At 52.0% G+C, this 19185-nt stretch overlaps 2 protein-coding genes across 2 annotated transcripts in view; one reads left to right on the forward strand and one right to left on the reverse strand.

The window, feature by feature from the left end:
• SLC5A2 (solute carrier family 5 (sodium/glucose cotransporter), member 2) overlaps window positions 1–1738 on the forward strand; it is a 5909-nt gene extending 4171 nt beyond the window's left edge. The window contains exons 11-14 of the mRNA XM_005882079.2: window positions 44–233; window positions 311–526; window positions 1274–1403; window positions 1489–1738. Of these exons, the coding sequence (XP_005882141.1) occupies window positions 44–233; window positions 311–526; window positions 1274–1403; window positions 1489–1715 (763 nt within the window). The 3' untranslated portion in view covers window positions 1716–1738. The remainder of the gene's footprint in view (window positions 1–43; window positions 234–310; window positions 527–1273; window positions 1404–1488) is intronic.
• Window positions 1739–1758: 20 nt separating this feature from the next.
• Window positions 1759–19185, reverse strand: part of LOC102243702 (chromosome unknown open reading frame, human C16orf58) — a 19503-nt gene continuing 2076 nt past the window's right edge. The window contains exons 2-13 of the mRNA XM_014529795.1: window positions 18981–19173; window positions 10382–10427; window positions 9103–9135; window positions 8912–9017; window positions 6405–6506; window positions 4724–4794; window positions 4461–4645; window positions 4323–4380; window positions 3497–3567; window positions 2709–2852; window positions 2536–2613; window positions 1759–2056 (exon numbers count right to left, since the gene is read on the reverse strand). Of these exons, the coding sequence (XP_014385281.1) occupies window positions 1959–2056; window positions 2536–2613; window positions 2709–2852; window positions 3497–3567; window positions 4323–4380; window positions 4461–4645; window positions 4724–4794; window positions 6405–6506; window positions 8912–9017; window positions 9103–9135; window positions 10382–10427; window positions 18981–19173 (1185 nt within the window). The 3' untranslated portion in view covers window positions 1759–1958. The remainder of the gene's footprint in view (window positions 2057–2535; window positions 2614–2708; window positions 2853–3496; window positions 3568–4322; window positions 4381–4460; window positions 4646–4723; window positions 4795–6404; window positions 6507–8911; window positions 9018–9102; window positions 9136–10381; window positions 10428–18980; window positions 19174–19185) is intronic.

Here is a 19185-nt window from a genome sequence, read left to right on the forward strand (position 1 = left end):
GGGACGGAGCACTGGCAGGGCTGGGGAGAGGGGCCCGGGGAAGTCTGATGGCCGCCCACCGCAGGCTCTGGGTGGTGTTCATCGTGGCGGTGTCGGTGGCCTGGCTGCCCGTGGTGCAGGCGGCCCAAGGCGGGCAGCTCTTCGACTACATCCAGGCCGTCTCCAGCTACCTGGCGCCGCCCGTGTCCGCGGTCTTCGTGCTGGCGCTCTTCGTGCCCCGCGTCAACGAGAAGGTGAGCAGGCGCGGAGCTGTGAACTTGGCACAGGGCCGACCTTACTCAGAGAAGGCTGACGCTCGTCTCCCCCGCAGGGTGCCTTCTGGGGACTGATTGGGGGCCTGCTGATGGGCCTGGCGCGCCTTATTCCCGAGTTTTCCTTTGGCTCGGGCAGCTGCGTCAGGCCCTCCGCGTGCCCGGCACTCCTCTGCGGGGTGCACTACCTCTACTTCGCCATCGTGCTCTTCGTCTGCTCGGGCCTCCTCACCATCGTCATCTCACTGTGCACAGCGCCCATCCCGCGCAAGCACGTAGGTGTCGCCTCTGGACGGCCACCATGTGCCACGTGGGCCAGCGTGGCCCTCTCCGCTGTTTCCAGTAGCTCCCAGGACCACCCAGTGGAGAGGACCCGGTTTCCTATACTGAGGGCTGGTGAGGGCAGGCGGGGAGTCCAGTTTGAAGTCGCATTTGCAAAGCCATCACAATGTTTTCATTTAATGACATTTATTTGAGGTGGTTTGGGGGAGATGGCTTGAAGATTGTAGGGGAAGTGGTTCAAGTTCCCAAAGTCCTTGGCCCGGCCTTTGGGACTCAAAACAGGCTGATGGTGGCTGAGGGGCAGGACACTTTCCTGAAAGCCCACAACAGGGCTTGGTCTTGTGCTGCAGGGCAAGTGCCCAGGGCAGGGCTGGTTGGGGGCCAGAAGGATGGACAGGATTCCACGGGCGGAGAAGTGGGGGGAAGGCCACAGGAGGAAATCCGAGCAAATACCCGCAGGAAGGGACAGCTAGGACTGAGCCTGGAGACTAAGTACTACAATTCTGAGCGGACAGGAGCCTCTGGGTGATGAAGGAGGGCCAAGAGCTTTAAACACCCAGCTGAGGAGCTTGGTTTAGCCCGAGGGGAAAGGGCAGCCAAAGGCCATGTTTGAGTGACTGAGCCTGGCTGTGTACACGCAGGACAGAGGGAGGAAAGGACGTGCCAGTGTGGACAAGAGACATCAGGGCCTGAGGTGGGGAAACAGAACTCCCATTTGGTCCCTGCTCCCCTTCCCCCAGCTCCACCGCCTGGTTTTCAGTCTCCGGCACAGCAAGGAGGAACGGGAGGACCTGGATGCTGAGGACCTGGAAGGTCCGGCCTCAGCCCCTGTACAGAACGGGCGCCCGGAGCACGCGGTGGAGATGGAGGGTGAGGAACAGCCCAGGAGGTGGGGCTGCGGAGCTGAGGGGGGCAAGTTCCCTCACACTAACTGTCGGGCTTCAATTTCTCCCAGAGCCCCAACCCCCAGCACCAGGCCTGCTCCGCCGGTGCCTGCTCTGGTTCTGTGGAATGGGCAGGGGCGGGGCAGGCAGTCCCCCACCCCCCACCCAGGAGGAGGTGGATGCGGCAGCCAGGCGGCTGGAGGACATCAGTGAGGACCCGCACTGGGCCCGTGTGGTCAACCTCAATGCCCTGCTCATGATGGCCGTGGCCACCTTCCTCTGGGGCTTTTATGCCTGAGGCCGACTGTGCTGGGCGCCCTGAGCCACAGGCAGGGCAGGAGGAAGGCCATGATTCCCCTTCTCTCTACCTTGTCCCTGCCTGGGGCCCAAGCCATCTGGCAGGCAGTTACCTCCTGAGGCCCTGGCTGACCTGCCACAGCAGTTTCCCCGTGAAAAATAAAGCTGCCTTTCCCACATCCTGCTGCAGCCAATGTTCTTGCTTCAGGCTCCGAGCCGGGGGTCTGGCCTCCATCTGGGCTGCTCACAAGACCTTCTTTTCTGGAGACAGGAGCCATGTGGCCCTCCACTCATCCACCTCCAGCTGGTGCTTCTCAGTGTCCCAGCCCGCATCCTGCAGCCCTGGGGAGAGGTCATGGGGGTATTGGTACTAGGGGGCCGCTGGGGAGGAGGCTGGGCTGACCCTGGGGAGAGCGGTAAGGAGTGGCATAGGTTGGGTGCAGGCCTTATGCCCTGCTCTGGCTTCCCTGGCCTCTGCTGGGTGACTTCTGGCTAAAAATGAGGCTAACACCTCATCTGGTGCAGCGGGAACTCACTGAGCTAGCCATGGAGAAGGGGTGGGAAGGAACAGTGGCTAATAAAAGATCGACACCAGTCATCTGTGAGCCCCCTTTCACCCCGGTTCTTCAATGCCAACTGGGACTACATACAGAGACAACACTGACAGACTCAGGGACCATCCTAATCTCCATCCTGCAGAAACCGAGGCCCACACTTATGCTCACAGAGAGAACCAGATCTACCTCGTCCCAGGTGGAGGGGGCGGGGCAGACAGCGCCCTGGGGAGAAGGCTCAGAGGCTGAGAGCCTGCAGGATGTTACCTCTCAAGAACTCTGGGAAAAGCTTGTCCAGCACCTGGTGTGTCTCCTTGACGATGACCCAGCTCTCTGTGTTGGGGCCTGGATGGGGACGCAGAAGAGTTCTTGGGTCCCCAGGCCGAACAGCCTCTCTCCACCCCTGGAGTCACCAGCAGCCTAGGCTGAGAGGCTCTTACCTGCCCGCACCTGGCTCCTCAGCTCGCCCAGCTCTCTTGGGAGGGGCCCGTCTTCCCGCAGGGCGCCGAGCACCAGCCCGTGTGTGGCGGCCCTTAGGACGGTCTCAGGGCCTGCCACCTGGCTCAGCACGACCTGTACCTGATCTGGAGACCCAGGGACAGACTGGTACCAGGGAAGGCCACCTGCTCACTCTTTATCCCATCACCTCGCTTCATCCCTGTCCGCCCGAGGCCTTGGCTGGCGTGGAAGGCCATCTCCCCTTTCCTCCCCAATGTCACCTCCTGCTGCCCCCAATGCTCTGGCCAGACTGAAATGCCCACTTTCCAAATGCAACGTCACTGCGGCTCACGGAGGTGGGTTTATTTTGCATGTTTTTAATGGCTCATGAGAATAAGCACCTTTTAACATACGACCAGCAGAACAGTAAACTTTAGTACTTTTTTCAAGAAGTGAGTTGGGATGAGAGAACAGTGGTCCCCCGAGACATCTAAAGGGAACCACCTTGTCTGAGTAAGTGTGTTGCAATGTACACAGTGCTCTTACGTATCATCTTATCTGATCCTCCAAAAACACTGCAGGAATAAGGCAGGCACCATTGGCTCCGTTTTACAGAGCGGCAAAGGGAACGCCCCTGGGACATGCAGCTATAATTTGAACATGTGGAGTCTTAGTCAAGAGCTGGCTGCAGGGCACCAGGCGGACTCCAAACTGTGCAGGGCTTGCGGGCCTGGAGCTGGAGGAATGGGAGCCGACCCCAGGCAGTGAGTCTAAGGCGGGAAACACTTACTTTGAGACTGGTCCCAGCGAAGGAGGTAAGGCTCTTGGTGTCCCTCAGCCAGTTGCTGCAGCTCAACGACACTGAAGGAAAGGGAGTGCAGTGGGGAGGAGAAAGCAAAGGCAGGGGAACCACCCAGTCAAATGAACAGCCACCTGTGAGCCATAACTGCCTATTCTTCATGTCCTTCACCCACTTCCCACCACCCCTTAGCCATTCTTCATGCACCCCACAGCCACCCTCCCTTCTGCATCTAGCCATCCATTTGCCCCATCCACCCATTATTCCTTTATCCAACAAATACAACCTTTTTTTTTTTTTGGTTAATCCTTACCCGAGGGTTTGTGTTTTTTTTTTTTTCCATTGATTTTTTAGGGAGAATGGAAGGGAGGGGGAGAGACAGAGAGGTTTTTTTTTCATTGATTTTTTTAGGGAGAATGGAAGGGACGGGGAGAGACAGAGAGAAAAACATCGATGTGAGAGAGCTATATTGATTGGTTGCCTGGCACATGCCCAACTGGGGCCAGGGATCGAGCCTGCAACGGAGGTACAAGCCCTTGACTGGAATCGAACCAGTGACCCTCAGTCCAAAGGCAGATGCTCTGACCACTTGACCACTGAACAACCTGCTAGGGCACAAATATACCCTTTATATCTCCTCTCCGTTACACACCCACTGCACTCAAGCACCCATGCTGACCCCAAGTCTGTTCAGTGGAAATAAGGACCCCAGAGCAGAGGGGGGTCTGGTCAAGGAAAGCCAGTGTGTAACTGGAATGAGGCGCATGTGTGGGGAGTGGGGGGCCAGTAGTGATGAGTGGGACACTGGGCTACTTACCTGGAAACCAAGCGATGTAGGGGGACCCCCAAGGACAGAGACAGAGACGGCCAGAAACCTGTGGGAAGTTGGAGTCAGGAGTCCCAGGCAGGAGGACAGACTGAGAGACATAAAACTTCAGATCAAGGGGTGGGTCACCTGTCCACAGCGGCTCCATCTGATTGGCTGAGGTGGGGTCAAGCACCTCTCCCCTCTGAAGGAAGTGCTTCAGGACCAGCCAGAGCCGGCCTTCGTTCAAGGTCTCTATGACAAGGGCTCGGACGGCCCGGTAGTTGGCGTAGATGTGGAGGGCAGTGAGGAGGAAGAAACAACCAAGGCTGAAGCTGGAACGAGAGCATGAGGCGGTCGGCAGGGACAGAGGCCCCACCGGGCACCTCCGTCCCTCGCTTGCCCTCGCTTACCTAGGGCAATCTGACACCAGGGGAAGCATCAGGAGGCTGACCAGGAGCCCTGCCAGGTTTACCAGTGTCTCCTGGAAAATGGCAGACGGGTGGGAGTTGGAGGGCTCGGCTCCCCTGCAGGCCAGACTGAGTGTCCCTGAGTGCCTTTCACAACATCCCTCCCAGTCTCAGAACCACCCAGGGCTCCACACACGGAGGGTGCCTGGTAAATTTTCAACATCTTTACTGAGTGCACCGTCATTTAAAAGATACCAGCTGCACCCTAGCCAGTGTTGCTCAGTGGTTAGACTGTCGGGACACTGGTTTGATTCTTGGTCAATCACGTACCTGGGTTCAGTACCTGGGTTCCAGGTTCAATCCCCAGCCCTGGTCGGTGTCTGGGAGGCAATCCATGGATGTGTCTCTCTCATCAATGCCCCCCTCCCTCCTTCCCTCCCTTCCACTCTCTCTAAAAATCAATGAAAAAAATACCCTCAGGTGCGGATTAACAAACTATCAAAAAAAGATGCCAGCTGCTGCTCTGGCAGATACAATGTCCTTGAAACATTTTCTTTGTTTTGCAGGAGTCAGCTGAGTAGTTCTATGCTTAGGCAAGTAAATGTCCACAGTGTGGGGGAAGTGTTTTCTTGGTGGTTACAAAAGGGCAAATTTGCCCAGCCGGTGTGGCTCAGTGTTGAGTATCGACTTCACGGTCAGCGCACATGTGCGGGTTGTGGGCTCGATCCCCAGTAGGGGGCGTGCAAGAGGCAGCTGACCAATGATTCTCTCTCATCACTGATGTTTCTCTCTCCCCTTCCTTTCCTCTCTGAAATCAATAAAAATGTATTTTAAAAAAAGTTCTATTTAGAAACTGAACAAAACAATTTAAGAGAAGGCCAGAAAGTAGAACTGGAGAGGAGAGAGGCTTCTAGATTGCTTCAGTGTCAAAGAAAACACGTCACACATCTGACATCCCTGGACCGCACTTTTCTCTCTCATCTACTCTCTTCCTAACCCCTCAGCCTCCCCCACCCCAAGCTGTATTTCCCAAGGCTCCCGGGCTTCCTCCGTCCACAGAGGCAGTAACACAACACAGGGCGACCTGGGACATGTTCAGGGGTAGCAACAATATCGACCTTACAAGGTCGGTGTGAGAGTTACATGATGCAATATACTTAAGCACTTAGCATGAGGACCAAGGGGGACGGCAGTGTTCAGCCTGTGGGGGTGGCGACACCCCTACTCCAGGCTCCCCTGGTCAGCTGAGGGGCTGGGCCAGAGGCCTCTAAACTGCTGAGTGGGTGCCCCTGGCCAGTCAGTGACCCCAGGCACCTCGCATGCTGAGCACTTTTTGAGTTGCCATGAGCTTTAACCTGTGGGCCTCACATGATCAGAAGGTCCTCCTCCCAGAGTGGGGGCATGGCCTAAAGAGGGCCAGGGCCAGGGCTCATTCTTGCCACATGGGCGATGGGCAGAGGCTGGGGTGACCAGCTTGGACTTACTGCCCCCAGAGCCCGTGCCCTCACACCGGACCACCCGTCCTGAAAGTCAGAGCAGGGAGCACCCACATTTCTTCCTGCCTGTCTCCCACCCCTCCCCCAGGAGCACTCAGGTGCTTCTCTCCACACTCCCAAATTGTGACCTGGCCTGCGGCCCCCCCACACCCCCTCCCTCACGCCGTCCCTCCAGCCCGGCCGCTCACCTGGCTGCCGTCCTTGGCTGACACGTCGGCCATGTTGTTTCTCCGGGCCTGGTGCATGGTCAGTGCAGCCCGAGTGGCCCCGCCAGCCACGCTCACAATGCACTGGTGGGGACAGGGAGGGTGAAGGTCAGAGTGGCCCTAGCTGTGAACACAGACACTTCTGTGGGTGAGCCAAGTAAAGGGCTCAAACCAGCTTGAGAAAACCAGGCTCTGGTGACCCTAGAGCAGTGGTTCTCAACCTTCTGGCCCTTTAAATACAGTTCCTCATGTTGTGACCCAACCATAAAATTATTTTCGTTGCTACTTCATAACTGTAATGTTGCTACTGTTATGAATCGTCATGTAAATATCTGATATGCAGGATGGTCTTAGGCGACCCCTGTGAAAGGGTCCTTCGACTGCCAAAGGGGTCGCGACCCACAGGTTGAGAACCGCTGCCCTAGAGCCAAACCTTGAATGCTGCCCGTGTATTGGTTCTCTCTCTGCACCTCCACCAGGCCCACCTCCCATCTTGCTCCAGGAGAAAACTCACGTTCTCCTGCCATACCACCCTGTGGGCCTCACCCCAGGGAAACTCAGTTTCTGTCTCCAAGGCAGAGGCCCCAAACCATCCTTAGCCCAGAGCTTCTGCCCTCCAGCTTCTGCTCTGGCTGCACCCTGCCCTGGCCGAGCACCCAGGCCATCTGCTGTCCAACTTCATGCCTGCATCCTGCCTGCCTGGAACTAACTCCACTCTCTCCCTGCCCCAGTGCAGGCCCAGCCAGCTTCCAGGCCAGTCCAGAGCCCACACAGGTGGCCCTGACCTCCAAAGGGGACCTGGAGCTCTCCCTCTGAGATCTAAAGCTAATTAGCTGATGAGGGTCAGTGATCACCTTCATTCCTCTCCTACTGATCAAACCTCTCTTAGCTGTCAGGCGAGACGGAATGGTGTGGTATAACTCAGGCTCAGCCCCTGCCCTCAGGAAGCTTATGCATCAGTAGATGGTAAACAAACACGCTGTGATGTGGGCAGAGGAAATCAATTGCTCAAAGGTAAGAGGAACATGGAGCAAAATGAGCTGGAGTGACTGACGGGGTCCCAATCACGCGGAACCTCGCAACCCTGTACAAGTCTTTATCCTAAAGGCAATGGGCGGGCAGTGAGCTGATTTGATTTCCACTCTTAGAAGGATGATTGGGCTGCTCTGAGGACGAAGAGGGTGAGAACAGAAATGGAGAGACCACCTAGGAAGCAACTGTGCTTTTCAGCAGCGAGGAGCCACCGGGAGGCAAGGAGATGGAGTGAATGGATGGAGAGATTCAGGAGGGAAAAGGACAGAAGTGAATGGAGATTTAGCTGAGGGTGACAGGAGAGGGGAGGAGAGGGCATGGATGACAGCCAGGCTTCTACTTAGTGTCCCCGGGGGACGGGGTGCTGGTCACTGAGAGGGGTGGAGGGAGGGAGAGGAGGGGGGCGGGGAGTTCAGGGCCCTGTTCTAGTCCCTTACATGAAGAGACCCAGGCCCCACAGGCGGAGTTCAGGGCGGAATGTGAAGCATGGTCCACAGCCACCAGAGATGCTCTCTGGGGTCTCCCCGGGGCTGAGGGGATGCTCGAGGCATTGAGTGCATGGGCCAGGGAGGCGGAGTCCCCACCGTGAAGTGCGTGTCTGAACCTGGCAGCAGTGCGGAAGCGGCAGGACTCCAGAGTGACTGAATGAGGGAGGGGCTTTGAGATGGGTCTCAGTCTTCTTAGGAATCTTTGCTCTGGGCCTGGAGCTTCATCCTGAGTGAAGACTGGCCAAGCTCTTTCGGAATCTTGCTGGGCTTCCGCTTCCTCATCTGGATGGAGCGGCCTAAAGGACCTGTGAGGGGAGCGGCCAGGCCGGGACCAAGAGCTCGCATTCCCCCCACTGGCCCTCGCCTCACCACCAGTCTGTGCTGTCTGCCCTACCGCTGGACCGTGACCCACACTTCCTTCTGCTCAGCTCTGCCACCCTGCACCTTCCACTCATTCTTCAGGCCCAGTCCCTGGGGACCTCCTCCATCCCTCACTGGGCCCCATTCACTGCTGAGCCCTCTTGCCCCTCCACTTCTCATCTGGACTATCTGGAGCTATAATTCTATAAATTTGTTTAATTTCGTGGCTTTTGTCCAAAGACAGGAGGGCCCACATTCCATGCCAAACATGCAGCAGGCATTCAATAAATATGTTCCTGAGAGAATGAAAGGTAGCCAGGGAGCTGGTCCCAAGATGCTGGCACAGGAGCGCCCTTCCTCTCCCAGCTCAGAGCTCCCTCACCGGTACCGCGGCTCCAGGTACCACTGCAGACTGGGAGCCACCAGAGGCTGTGGCTGAAGAAGGATCAGAGTACGGCTGGGTCTGGGTAGGAGCATCTGAACCTTTTCACTTTTCTAGAAGTGCCCGGAACAAAGGGCCCAGGCTGGGCTCACCTGTGGGCCCCAAGTGAGCCCACACGGCACCACTAAGGCAGGTGTCTTGGGTAGAGGGATGCCCCAGGTGAGTACCTTGGCCAGATTGCTGATGCAGACGGTCATGGTGAAACAGATTGGTAATACGGGAGCCATAATCTCGAGGAACATGGCTATATCGTTGAGGATGTCAGCAAAAAGCCTGGGGAAAGGGTCAGAGGTTAGAGGTCAGAGGTGAGAGACCTTCACAATAGAACACTCCCCTTCCCTTAGTCCCAGCTCCTCACCTCCACTGCTTGGCATTACAGTCCAGTTTGCTCCTGTTGGGGAGGAGAGGTTGGTTTGCAATTGGGATTCCAGACGAAAACACGTCCCGTGGGCAGTGCTGGCCCTCCTCAGGCCACGGTACGGTCTGAAGGGCTCGGGAAAACCCACACCCAGCAGACATCTGTCCCAACACCCTGTCACTGCTGCCTGGAACGCCACCATTAGCTGGGAGGATCTCCGGTGGTCATTAATGCTCCCCCTTACTAACCCTGCACCCCACCCTCTGGGCCTCTGCTGAGAGAGGCTCTCCCTGGGTCCCTCTGCTGTCTCCTCCCCCTTCCTCCTGCTTTGAGGAGGCCCAGCAAGAAGTCCACACATTTTGGACTGGTAAACACTATACTTAGTGTAGCCCTGCATTTGACAGCTCATCAGCCCAGAGAAGGGAGATGACTCCCCTGGGATCACATGGAGAGTGGGGGACAGGCCAGGAGAGAGCCAGGTTCCGACATGCAGGCCAGGGTATTTCAGCTACACAGCACCACAGTGTCCACCTCTGCTGCCGGGCAGTGATCCCTGGCCCATGCACACACCCCTGGGACCACTCCCCAGTGCAGGAGATGTTGCAGCCCCAGCACAGCTCAGAATCTGCAGCATTAGCCCTGACCCTTAACTTGAAATCTCCCAGAGGGAAAGGGAGCATCCTGGGTGGGGGATGGACACACATGGGGAACTCCTGACGGAATACATGGGCCTGGTCTAGGGCTCTGCCCAATGAAGCAGCCTGCGGCTGCCACAGAAAGAGTACAGCTCTAGGTTCAAGTCCCACCTCACTGTTACGAGCTGTGTGACATGGGTAACTTCCCTCTCTAGGTTTGCTTCACATCTGTGAAATGTACACACTCAACCCTCCTCTAAAAAGTTATGAGGATTAGAGATGGCATACAGGAGCTTGTGAGGCACAGTTAGTTAATAGCAGCCCGTGTTCACTGACACATATTATGTGCCACGCAATGTGCTAAGCACTGAGCATAAACTATCTCACTGCACCCCACAATCACAATTAACAGAAGACAATCAATCACTCCTGAGGCTGCCCAGTACTGACCTAAGGAGGAAGCAGGCGGCACAATACCTTTAATCCCTTCTAGAGAAATGGTGACATGGATCCCATGTCAGACAGGGATCCTGATGACTGGAAACTGGTAGGAGAGGTGGAGCTGAAAATACAGCCAGGGCTAAGACGATATGACCACTGTGGGGAGAGTGGCCAGAAGTCTCTGACCTGGATGACAAACTCACCCCTTCCACCAGGCAAAGATGATGCGGCCCAGCATGCCAGTTGAATCTGGGGGAGAGAGGCATTGGTGAGGAATGAGAAAAGCCTTGAGCCCGTGGGGCCTGGCAGACCCTGGCGCCTTGCGTCACTGTCCTTGGACATGTAGCCTGGCACGGTAAGTTCTAGACAGACATGGCTGCAGGACGGGCAGAAGCGCCTAGACTTAGCAGTTCTCAGTCACACCCAGAGAACGCTGTACCATGTGCACCATGGGCCAGGAAGAGTCTTTGCGGCATTGTTCATGACAACAAAAGCTGAGAAAACACAAATGCTCATTGGCGGAATGCACAGGTGAGTTCTGGTACATTCACTCAGTGGCACATCAGGCAGCTTTTCGTGAAAAGCCGATGGACTGCAGCTACTCACATCAACACGGCTGACTCCTGGTAAAACCTGACATGAAAGTCAGCCATGAAGACTGTAGGCAGCACAGTATCTATACTAATAAAAGGGTAATATGCTAATTAGACCACATCGACTGGCCATCTTCCGGACGTCCAACTTCCTTCTGGACAAAGCCATGGTGGTGGGGGCCAGGGCAGAGGCAGTTAGGGGCAATCAGGCCGGCAGGGGAGGGCAGTTGTGGGCGAGATCAGGCCAGCAGGGGAGGGCATTGGGGGTGAAATCAGGCCAGCAGGGGAGGGCATTGGGGGTGAAATCAGGCCAGCAGGGGAGGGCAGTTAGGGGTGATCAGGCAGGCAGAAGCAGTTAGGGGCGATCAGGCAGGCAGGCAGAGGGGTTAGGGGCAATCAGGCAGGCAGGCAGGTGAGCGGTTAGGAGCCAGCGGTCCCAGATTGTGAGAGGGCAGTTGGACATCCCCCAAGGAGTCCCCGATTGGAGAGGGTGCAGGCTGGGCTGAGGGAATCTCCCACCCCCCGACATGAATTTCATGCACCGGGCCACTAGTACTTTTCATAAAGCTCTAAAACAAAGAAAACTAAACCATGTGGTGTTTAGGTTTATATCTATATGGTAAAACCGCTACAAAGAGCAGGATGCTGTGTGGAAAGTTCAGAGGTGACTGCTGATACTCTGGCTCTCAGGCTGGGCAGCAGGTTCACAGGTGGTCAGCAGAATGCAAATAAATAAAAAGGATTTGAGCTGCAGGTTGGTGACAGAGAACTGGGGGTGTGGGGCAGAGGGAGAGGCCTCCTCAGGCTAGAAAGAGTCAGAGAAGTCTCTGGAATCAGCCAACCTTCATTTGCACAACAGATGCTTACTGGCTACCTACTCTGTGCCAGGCACAGAGACAGGGGGGTACCACAGTGACCCGGAAAATGATGGCTCCAGGCTCCAAATCCAGTGTAAGAGCAAAAAAACAGTAGTCAGTATGAAAAAACAGATCTAGCCCAAAGCGTGTGGGCTTTCAATCCCTGTCTTTGTAAATAAAATTTTACTGGAACACAGCTGTGCCCATTCATTTACAGTGTAAAACAAACAAACAAATGAAAAAAAAACAGAAAAAAAAAATGGACCTGGAGCTGCCATCCCAGAGGAACTGCCTTGCATGTCTTAAGCCTCAAACCTTTAGAAAGTTAAAACAAAGGAAAATAATCTTTAGACTGGAACTAAAGCAACCTTGTGCCTCAGGAACTGTTTGCAAAGAAAACAAGAAAGCAGATACTATGACTGTGACTGAAAATTAAACATTGCTAAGAATCGGCACCACTACATTGCTATCTGCACTAACAGAAATGCCTTCCTTCTACAGATGTAATTGTTTCCTTCCCTTTCTCACATCCATGGCATTTGCCTCCTAATTGGATTTGGGCTTCTGCCTGGATCAATGCTTCCCACAGTTATTCTTTTTTTTTTTAACATTAAAAAAATTAATCTAACAAATAATTTCTTCCACAATAGCAACTATGGTAAAAACCCAATAACATTAGTCAACCCGGTGTCATGTTCTACTAATTAATATAATACAAAGAGCCCAGCTGGCATGGCGTAGTGGTTGAGCCCTGACCTATGAGCCAGGAGGTCATGGTTCATTTCCCGGTCAGGGCACATGCCCGGGTTGTGGGCTTGATCCCTCCTGTGGGGCATGCAGGAGGCAGCCGATCAGTGATTCTCTCTCATCATTGATGCTTCTATCTCTCTCCCTTCCTCTTTGAAATCAATAAAAAATATATTTAGAAATATATACATAGTACAGAGACATTTATAAACTACAGAGCCACACAAATTTGTAAGCAACTAATAAATTCTGAAATGTTAAGAATAAAGCTATATTCTAACTAGCTTCATTTAAACTTTCCCTTTCCCCTTAATATTTTTTATATTCATGCTTCCCACTATTTTTTCACTAAACTCCATTAAATCCTGGATTTAAATATGGCTAAAGATAAAACAACAATATTGAGGTGAGTATCAACAAAATAGCTGAGTTTTATCACAGTCTAAGCTACCGAAAGCTATTCTCTAAAACACAATTTATTCACCTAAGGCAAACATGGAAAAGTTAGAATCAAATCCCTGTCAGATACATGGGAACATTTAAGGTCTAAAAGGTTTACTGTCACTAGGCCAGTGATGGCGAACCTATGACACGCGTGTCAGAGGTGACACATGAACTCATTTTTTTGGTTGATTTTTCTTTGTTAAATGGCATTTAAATATATAAAATAAATATCAAAAATATAAGTCTTTGTTTTACTATGGTTGCAAATATCAAAAAATTTCTATATGTGACACGGCACCAGAGTTAAGTTAGGGTTTTTCAAAATGCTGACACGCTGAGCTCAAAAGGTTCGCCATCACTGCACTAGGCAGTGGTTCTCAACCTTCTGGCCCTTTAAATACAGTTGCTCATGTTGTGACCCAACCATAAAATTATTTTCGTTGCTACTTCATAACTGTAATGTTGCTACTGTTATGAATCGTAATGTAAATATCTGATGTGCAGGATGGTCTTAGGCGCCCCCTGTGAAAGGGTCGTTCGACCCCCAAAGGGGTCGCGACCCACAGGTTGAGAACCTAGAGGAAGAAAGACCCTGGACACACTCGGCAGTGTGTTCCACTTGCAGAAGATAGGAAGTGTGAGCTGGCACAAATCAAGCTGACAAGGTGTTAGCCCGAGTCCGAGACAGCAAAATGTTCTTACACCGGAATACTAATAACCTGGAAGTAAGTCCCCAGCTTAAACTGCATTGTCTCTTGCACTATATGAACTTAGGTTAACAGCTCTGCAGACTTCATAAAAAGGATAAGGCATTTTAATCCATTTTCTGCCAACTAACTTCCTGTCAGCCAGAGATTACAGCATGGTCCACCTCGAGTCTGTCACAACCGTGATCATTCCCAGACATGCATTCAGCACAACGTATACGGTTGTGCTAAGTGTTTGGTGGACCCGATGTTGAATTATCTCCTAACTTCTCCATAAACCCCTTGATTTCCACTAACAAATCTGGACCTATCACTTCTACTCCTATATGGAGGCCGAAGTATGTTATGACTATTGCTATGTGAATATTTTTCTACATTATGGTCATATTTCTGCTAAATTATTCTTAGAGTATTTTTTAAAATATATATTTTATTGATTTCAGAGAGGAAGGAAGAGGGAGAGATAGAAACATCCATGATGAGGGAGAATCATGGATCGGCTGCCTCCTGCAAGTCCCCCCTGGGGATCGAGCCCACCACCCGGGCATGTGCCCTTGACCAGAATCGAACCTGGGACCTTTCAGTTTGCAGGCCGACGGATTCATTCTGTGCCCTTCAGTATGTTTCATATTATGACACAGTTAGAGATTATCTATTCTTCCTTCTAGTTCAGGGGTGGGCAAACTTTTTGACTTGAGGGCCACAATGGGTTCTTAAACTGGACCGGAGGGCCGGAACAAAAGCATGGATGGAGTGTTTGTGTGAACTAATATAAATTCAAAGTAAACATCATTGCATAAAAGGGTACGGTCTTTTTTATTTTTTTAGTTTTATTCATTTCAAACGGGCCGGATCCGGCCGCGGGCCGTAGTTTGCCCACGGCTGCTCTATCCACTGAGCCAAACCGGCTGGGGCTTAGAGTCTTTTTAGAATGCTGAAAAGATATTAAATTCACTGAATAAAAAATTTCAATTTTGTTCCTCAAATATAATAAAATTCTGATATATGTTAGGCAAGTTAAATTAGACAAGTGATCTCCGGTCATCTAATATTAATGTTGTAAAGAAATTCATCTAAATTTTCTGGTGAGGTCAGTTTCAATTATCCTAAAAATGATAAATGATCTATTATTTGTGTGTGAATCTAAAGTATATGCCTTTTGAAATCTGTCAGTCAAAAATAAAAATGTAAGCAGATGACTGTTAAAGACATTGCTAACAGGTATGCTGGACAATAAATTCTAAGTTTTATTTAACTTATATCTGCTTAGTTTTTTACTGAGTTAAGGATAAAGGCCCAGTTAATCAACTCAATAGATTGGTCAAGGCAACACACTTGAACTATAACAGGACTCAAAAAGCAGCTGGGCCCTGGCCAGTGTGGCTCAGTTGGTTGAGCATCACACTGTGCACCAAAAGGTTGCAGGTTCAATTCCCAATCAGGGCACATACTCAGGTTGCGGGTTCAATCCGATCGATGTTTCTCTCTCTCTCTTTTTCTCTCTAAAATCATAAAAACATATTAAAAAAAGAAAGAAAACAGTTGGTCTCTTGCTCTGGCCAGTGTGGCTCAGTTAGTTGAGCATCATCCCGTGCATAAGGTCATCATCAGTCTGATTCCCAGTCGGGGCACTTGCCCAAGTTGTGGGTTCAATCCTATTGGGGTGCATGCCGGAGGCAGCGGATTGATGCTCCTCTCTCCCTCCAACATCAATTAAAAGGATCTCTCCCCATGAACTTGTATAATGCTCTGTAGCATTTTGAAACCTGTATAAGTTGGACATGACCAAATTAGAGATGCCTGATAAACTCACAAAGTATTTGAGAACTTCAGCTGTATCCCCAGAAAGATCAATGCTAAGCTATAAAAAAGGAAAATTCATATAAAAATCATAACAGATATCTTTGAAAAAAAATCAAATTCTAACTCATTTTGCTACTATTTCAAATATGACTAAGGAAAAAAGGTACAAGTAGTAATGCTTGCATTTTAAAAAAATTAACTGAGTGGATTGGGGTGGGGGGGATAACCATACAGTTATTATTGCACTCCACCAATGTGCAGAATTCCAAAATGTGCCAGCACTGAAAGCCTGTCTTGCACTGAGGTTTTCCAAGAGGTACACTGAGCCGACCATCTGGTCTGCCCTGGTGTGGCTCAGTTGGTTGGGCACCATTCCGTGCACTGAAAGGTTGCCAGTTTGAGTCTCCATCAGGGCACATGCCCAGGTTGTGGGCTCGATCCCTGGTAGTGCAGGAGGCAACCAGTCGACATTTCTCTCTCTCTCTACGAAAGCATCTGGTCTGTAGTAACAGCTTACTGTCTTCAGTACAGGTCTTCATAATGTCAGTCACATTGCTCTTGCAAAATCCCTTAATGTAAAAGAGTTTTCAGTGCTGATAGGTGGGCTATGATCGATGATATGGGATTGAATCCATATGCACACTGGGCTTCATTTTTAAAAATATATATATTTTTATTCAGAGAGGAAGGGAGAGGTAGAGACAGATAGAAATCAATGATGAGAGAATCATTGATCGGCTGCCTCCTGTATGCTCCACACTGGGGATCAAACCCACAACCTGCATGTGTCCTTGAATGGATTTGAACCCGGGAGCCTTCAGTCCGCAGGCCGACGCTCTATCCACTGAGCCAAACCAGCTAGGGCTGGGCTTCATTTCACTGTCAAGAATTTGAATACGCTATTGCATGGATGGAAGGTGACCAGATTCCAGCTTAGACCACACAGGCACATAACTGAAAGTTATCTCAAATGCACAGTTGACATACACTGTTTCTCAATCATGTTGCTCAAGAAGAAAACCATCATACATGCACAGTCCTTATTTTCTTAGTCCCACTGCCAGATACTAGGAGCTTGCTTGCCAAAGAAAGCAAAAGGATCCTTGCCAACAACTCTTCAGCCTATTAATACTAGTTTGAAGATGACAGGAAAGACGCTATGTGTCTATATATTGGTTGAGGGAGGTAATTCTCTACTTCAGTGTGGATGTCTGGGAGTACCCCTGGCTAATAACCAGCAGATACTCCCCAAACACCTGCCTATGACCTCAGGGAGTACAAATCTGGGACTTGAGCAGCGGCCCGGTGGCCGACTGCACCTTTAATCTCTTGCTAGGCATGCCGCCCAGGTTGGCTGAGGCATCGCTCTGGACCAACGCCAAGCCACCACCTGGAGCAGTAGCAAAAGTCTCATCTTATTGGAGCCAGCACTTCCACCACACTCAGACTAAGACTGCAGCCAGCCCAAGGCCGAGCGAGAGCCACCAGCTGCTCCCCACCTCGCAGGCTTGTCCCGCCAAGGTCAGGGAGGGAGGCAGGAATCCCGAATAGCTATTCTTATTGATCCCAAATAAATGCTTGTTGCCTCTAACTTTGGAAGGCCCTTTACTTTTAGGTCAGCAACAGCTTGTCCATGGATGTTTTTGTGACACAATGGCAGAATCCGGTTGTTGTGACTGAAACTATACAGCATACAGAGTGTACAATATCTACCATCTGGTCCTTCACAGAAGGTGTGCCTATCGGTTTACACTGCACCTTACACTGAAAGTAGCGCTTATTACGTTCAAGGACCATCTGAGAACCCACAACCGGAAAGGCCTCATACAGCCGGCGGCGGGAGGGACAGATACAGCAGGCAGAGGATTCCCCACTTGTTTGAGCTGAAGGACATGGATCCTTAAGTGGAGGCAAGAAGCTGGCTGTGGAAAGGAGGGTTGGGAGCTTCTCACAACACATAAGGTGGTGATATGTATCAGCCTTCCCCATTCTCCACTGGAACCACATGTCCTCCTCCTTCCGCAGCCTCGCTCTTTAGGCACTGAGGCCTTCTAACTGGGCGGCATGCCTAGCAAGAGATTAAAGGTGCAGTTGGCCATGGGGCCGCTGCTCAAGTCCCAGATTTGTATTTCCTGAGGTCATAGGCAGGTGTTTGAGGAGTATACTAGTATGCTGGCAATTAGCCAGCGGTACCCCCAGACTGAGGCCTTCTAACTTTTACCCACTCCTGCACTTGAGGGAGACTGCTAAGCACCCTGGCAGGCTCCTGAGATATATATGCCTTCCATTCTTCACAACAGTCCTGAGTTTGAGGGAATCATTTCCTTTCACAGACGAAGCAACTGGAGCTTGAAGAAGACAGGTGAACAAAAATGGGACATTTTACAGAACATCCGAATTCCCAGTTTTAAATCCTGGCCAACGTGGCTCAGTGGGTTAAGCATCGACCTATGAATCAGGATGGTTTGATTCCTGGTCAGGGCACATGCCTGGGTTGCAGGCTCAATCCTCAGTGTGGGGTGTGCAGGAGGCAGCCGATCAATGATTCTCTCTCTCCCTTTCCCTTCCTCTCTGAAATCAATATATTTAAAAATAAAAATAAATCCTCCCTGGGAACGGCAGTGCAATCCCAAGGACAGCGCAGAGCGCCAGGGTCCTGATGTGGAGCAGTGGCAGTCTCCCCTTTCTTCTCTCCTCCTCTCTCCGGGTGGCAGGGTACCAGCCTGCATCTTTTATTTCTTCGTGGTTTTCCAAAAGGCTGTGCACACTTAACAGATGATTACTACACTTCCTATTTATAGCACCATCTAGCACCCCAGAAAATCTAAAATGCCTTTCATTCTTCCCAGAACCTCCCGTCTCCTACTCAGGACCAACTACACATTTTTTTCTGGTACCACCCAATTCCCCACATGGCAGGCAGCTGGCACTTTCAGTCACCTCAGCAGTCCTCCACAGGAGCCTGGGAGTAAAGTGGGGGGGGGGGGGCTAAGTTGGGGATCTGGGCTCCTGGTGACGTAGGTACTCTGAACACGGTAGTGTCTGCGGCTGATGGGGATGAGGGTATTCCAGCAGTGGGCGGCTGCCCAGTTCATCTAAACGGGTAATATGCTAATTAGACCAGGAGACCTTCCAGACCTTCCAGACAAAGCCATGGTGGTGAGGCGGAGTCAGAGGTAGTTAGGGGCGATCAGGCCAGGAGGGGAGGGCAGTTGGGGGCGAAGGGTTAGGAGCCAGCAGTCCTGGATTGCAAGAGGGATTGGGCCTAAACCGGCAGTTGGACATCCCCCCAGGGGTCCCAGATTGGAGAGGGTGCAGGAGGGCTGAGGAACACCCCCCTCCCCCAAATGCACGAATTTCGTGCACCGGGCCACTAGTCACTGAATAAGCCAATGAAGATCTATAACATTTACTCAGCTGAATTTTGTTCTTTCTTTAGCAGGATGCAAGGCACTGTTCTAGGCACCGGGGAGGCATGGCTCCCGGACCTACTCAGGCATGGCTCTAGAAATACACACAGCACAGCCCGGGGCTGGAGGCCAGAACGTGGGAGAGGGGGGAGGGGGAGCTGGGCTTCTCGGTGGAGGAAAAAGAGGCCACAGGCGGCGGGGGCTGAGAGCAGCGGCGGGTCAGGCTCAGGGGCAGGCTTACCTTTCAGCAGCCAAGTGGCGGTGGCGGCCGACACGGAGGCGCTGGCATTTCCCACCCCTATGCCCAGCAGGACTGCGTGGGTCGCCAGGGAGCCTGAGAGGCTGGAAGCAAAGGCCTGGAGAATGGAGGAAAGCGGGAGGAGTGGGCTCGGGGGCGGGAGGGCGAGCAGCTCTCCATGGGGCGCACCTGGGACCTGTCACAGCTC

The sequence above is a fragment of the Myotis brandtii genome, unplaced genomic scaffold (genome assembly GCF_000412655.1).
Source record: "Myotis brandtii unplaced genomic scaffold, ASM41265v1 scaffold698, whole genome shotgun sequence".
In the NCBI taxonomy this organism is placed as follows: Eukaryota; Metazoa; Chordata; class Mammalia; order Chiroptera; family Vespertilionidae; genus Myotis; species Myotis brandtii.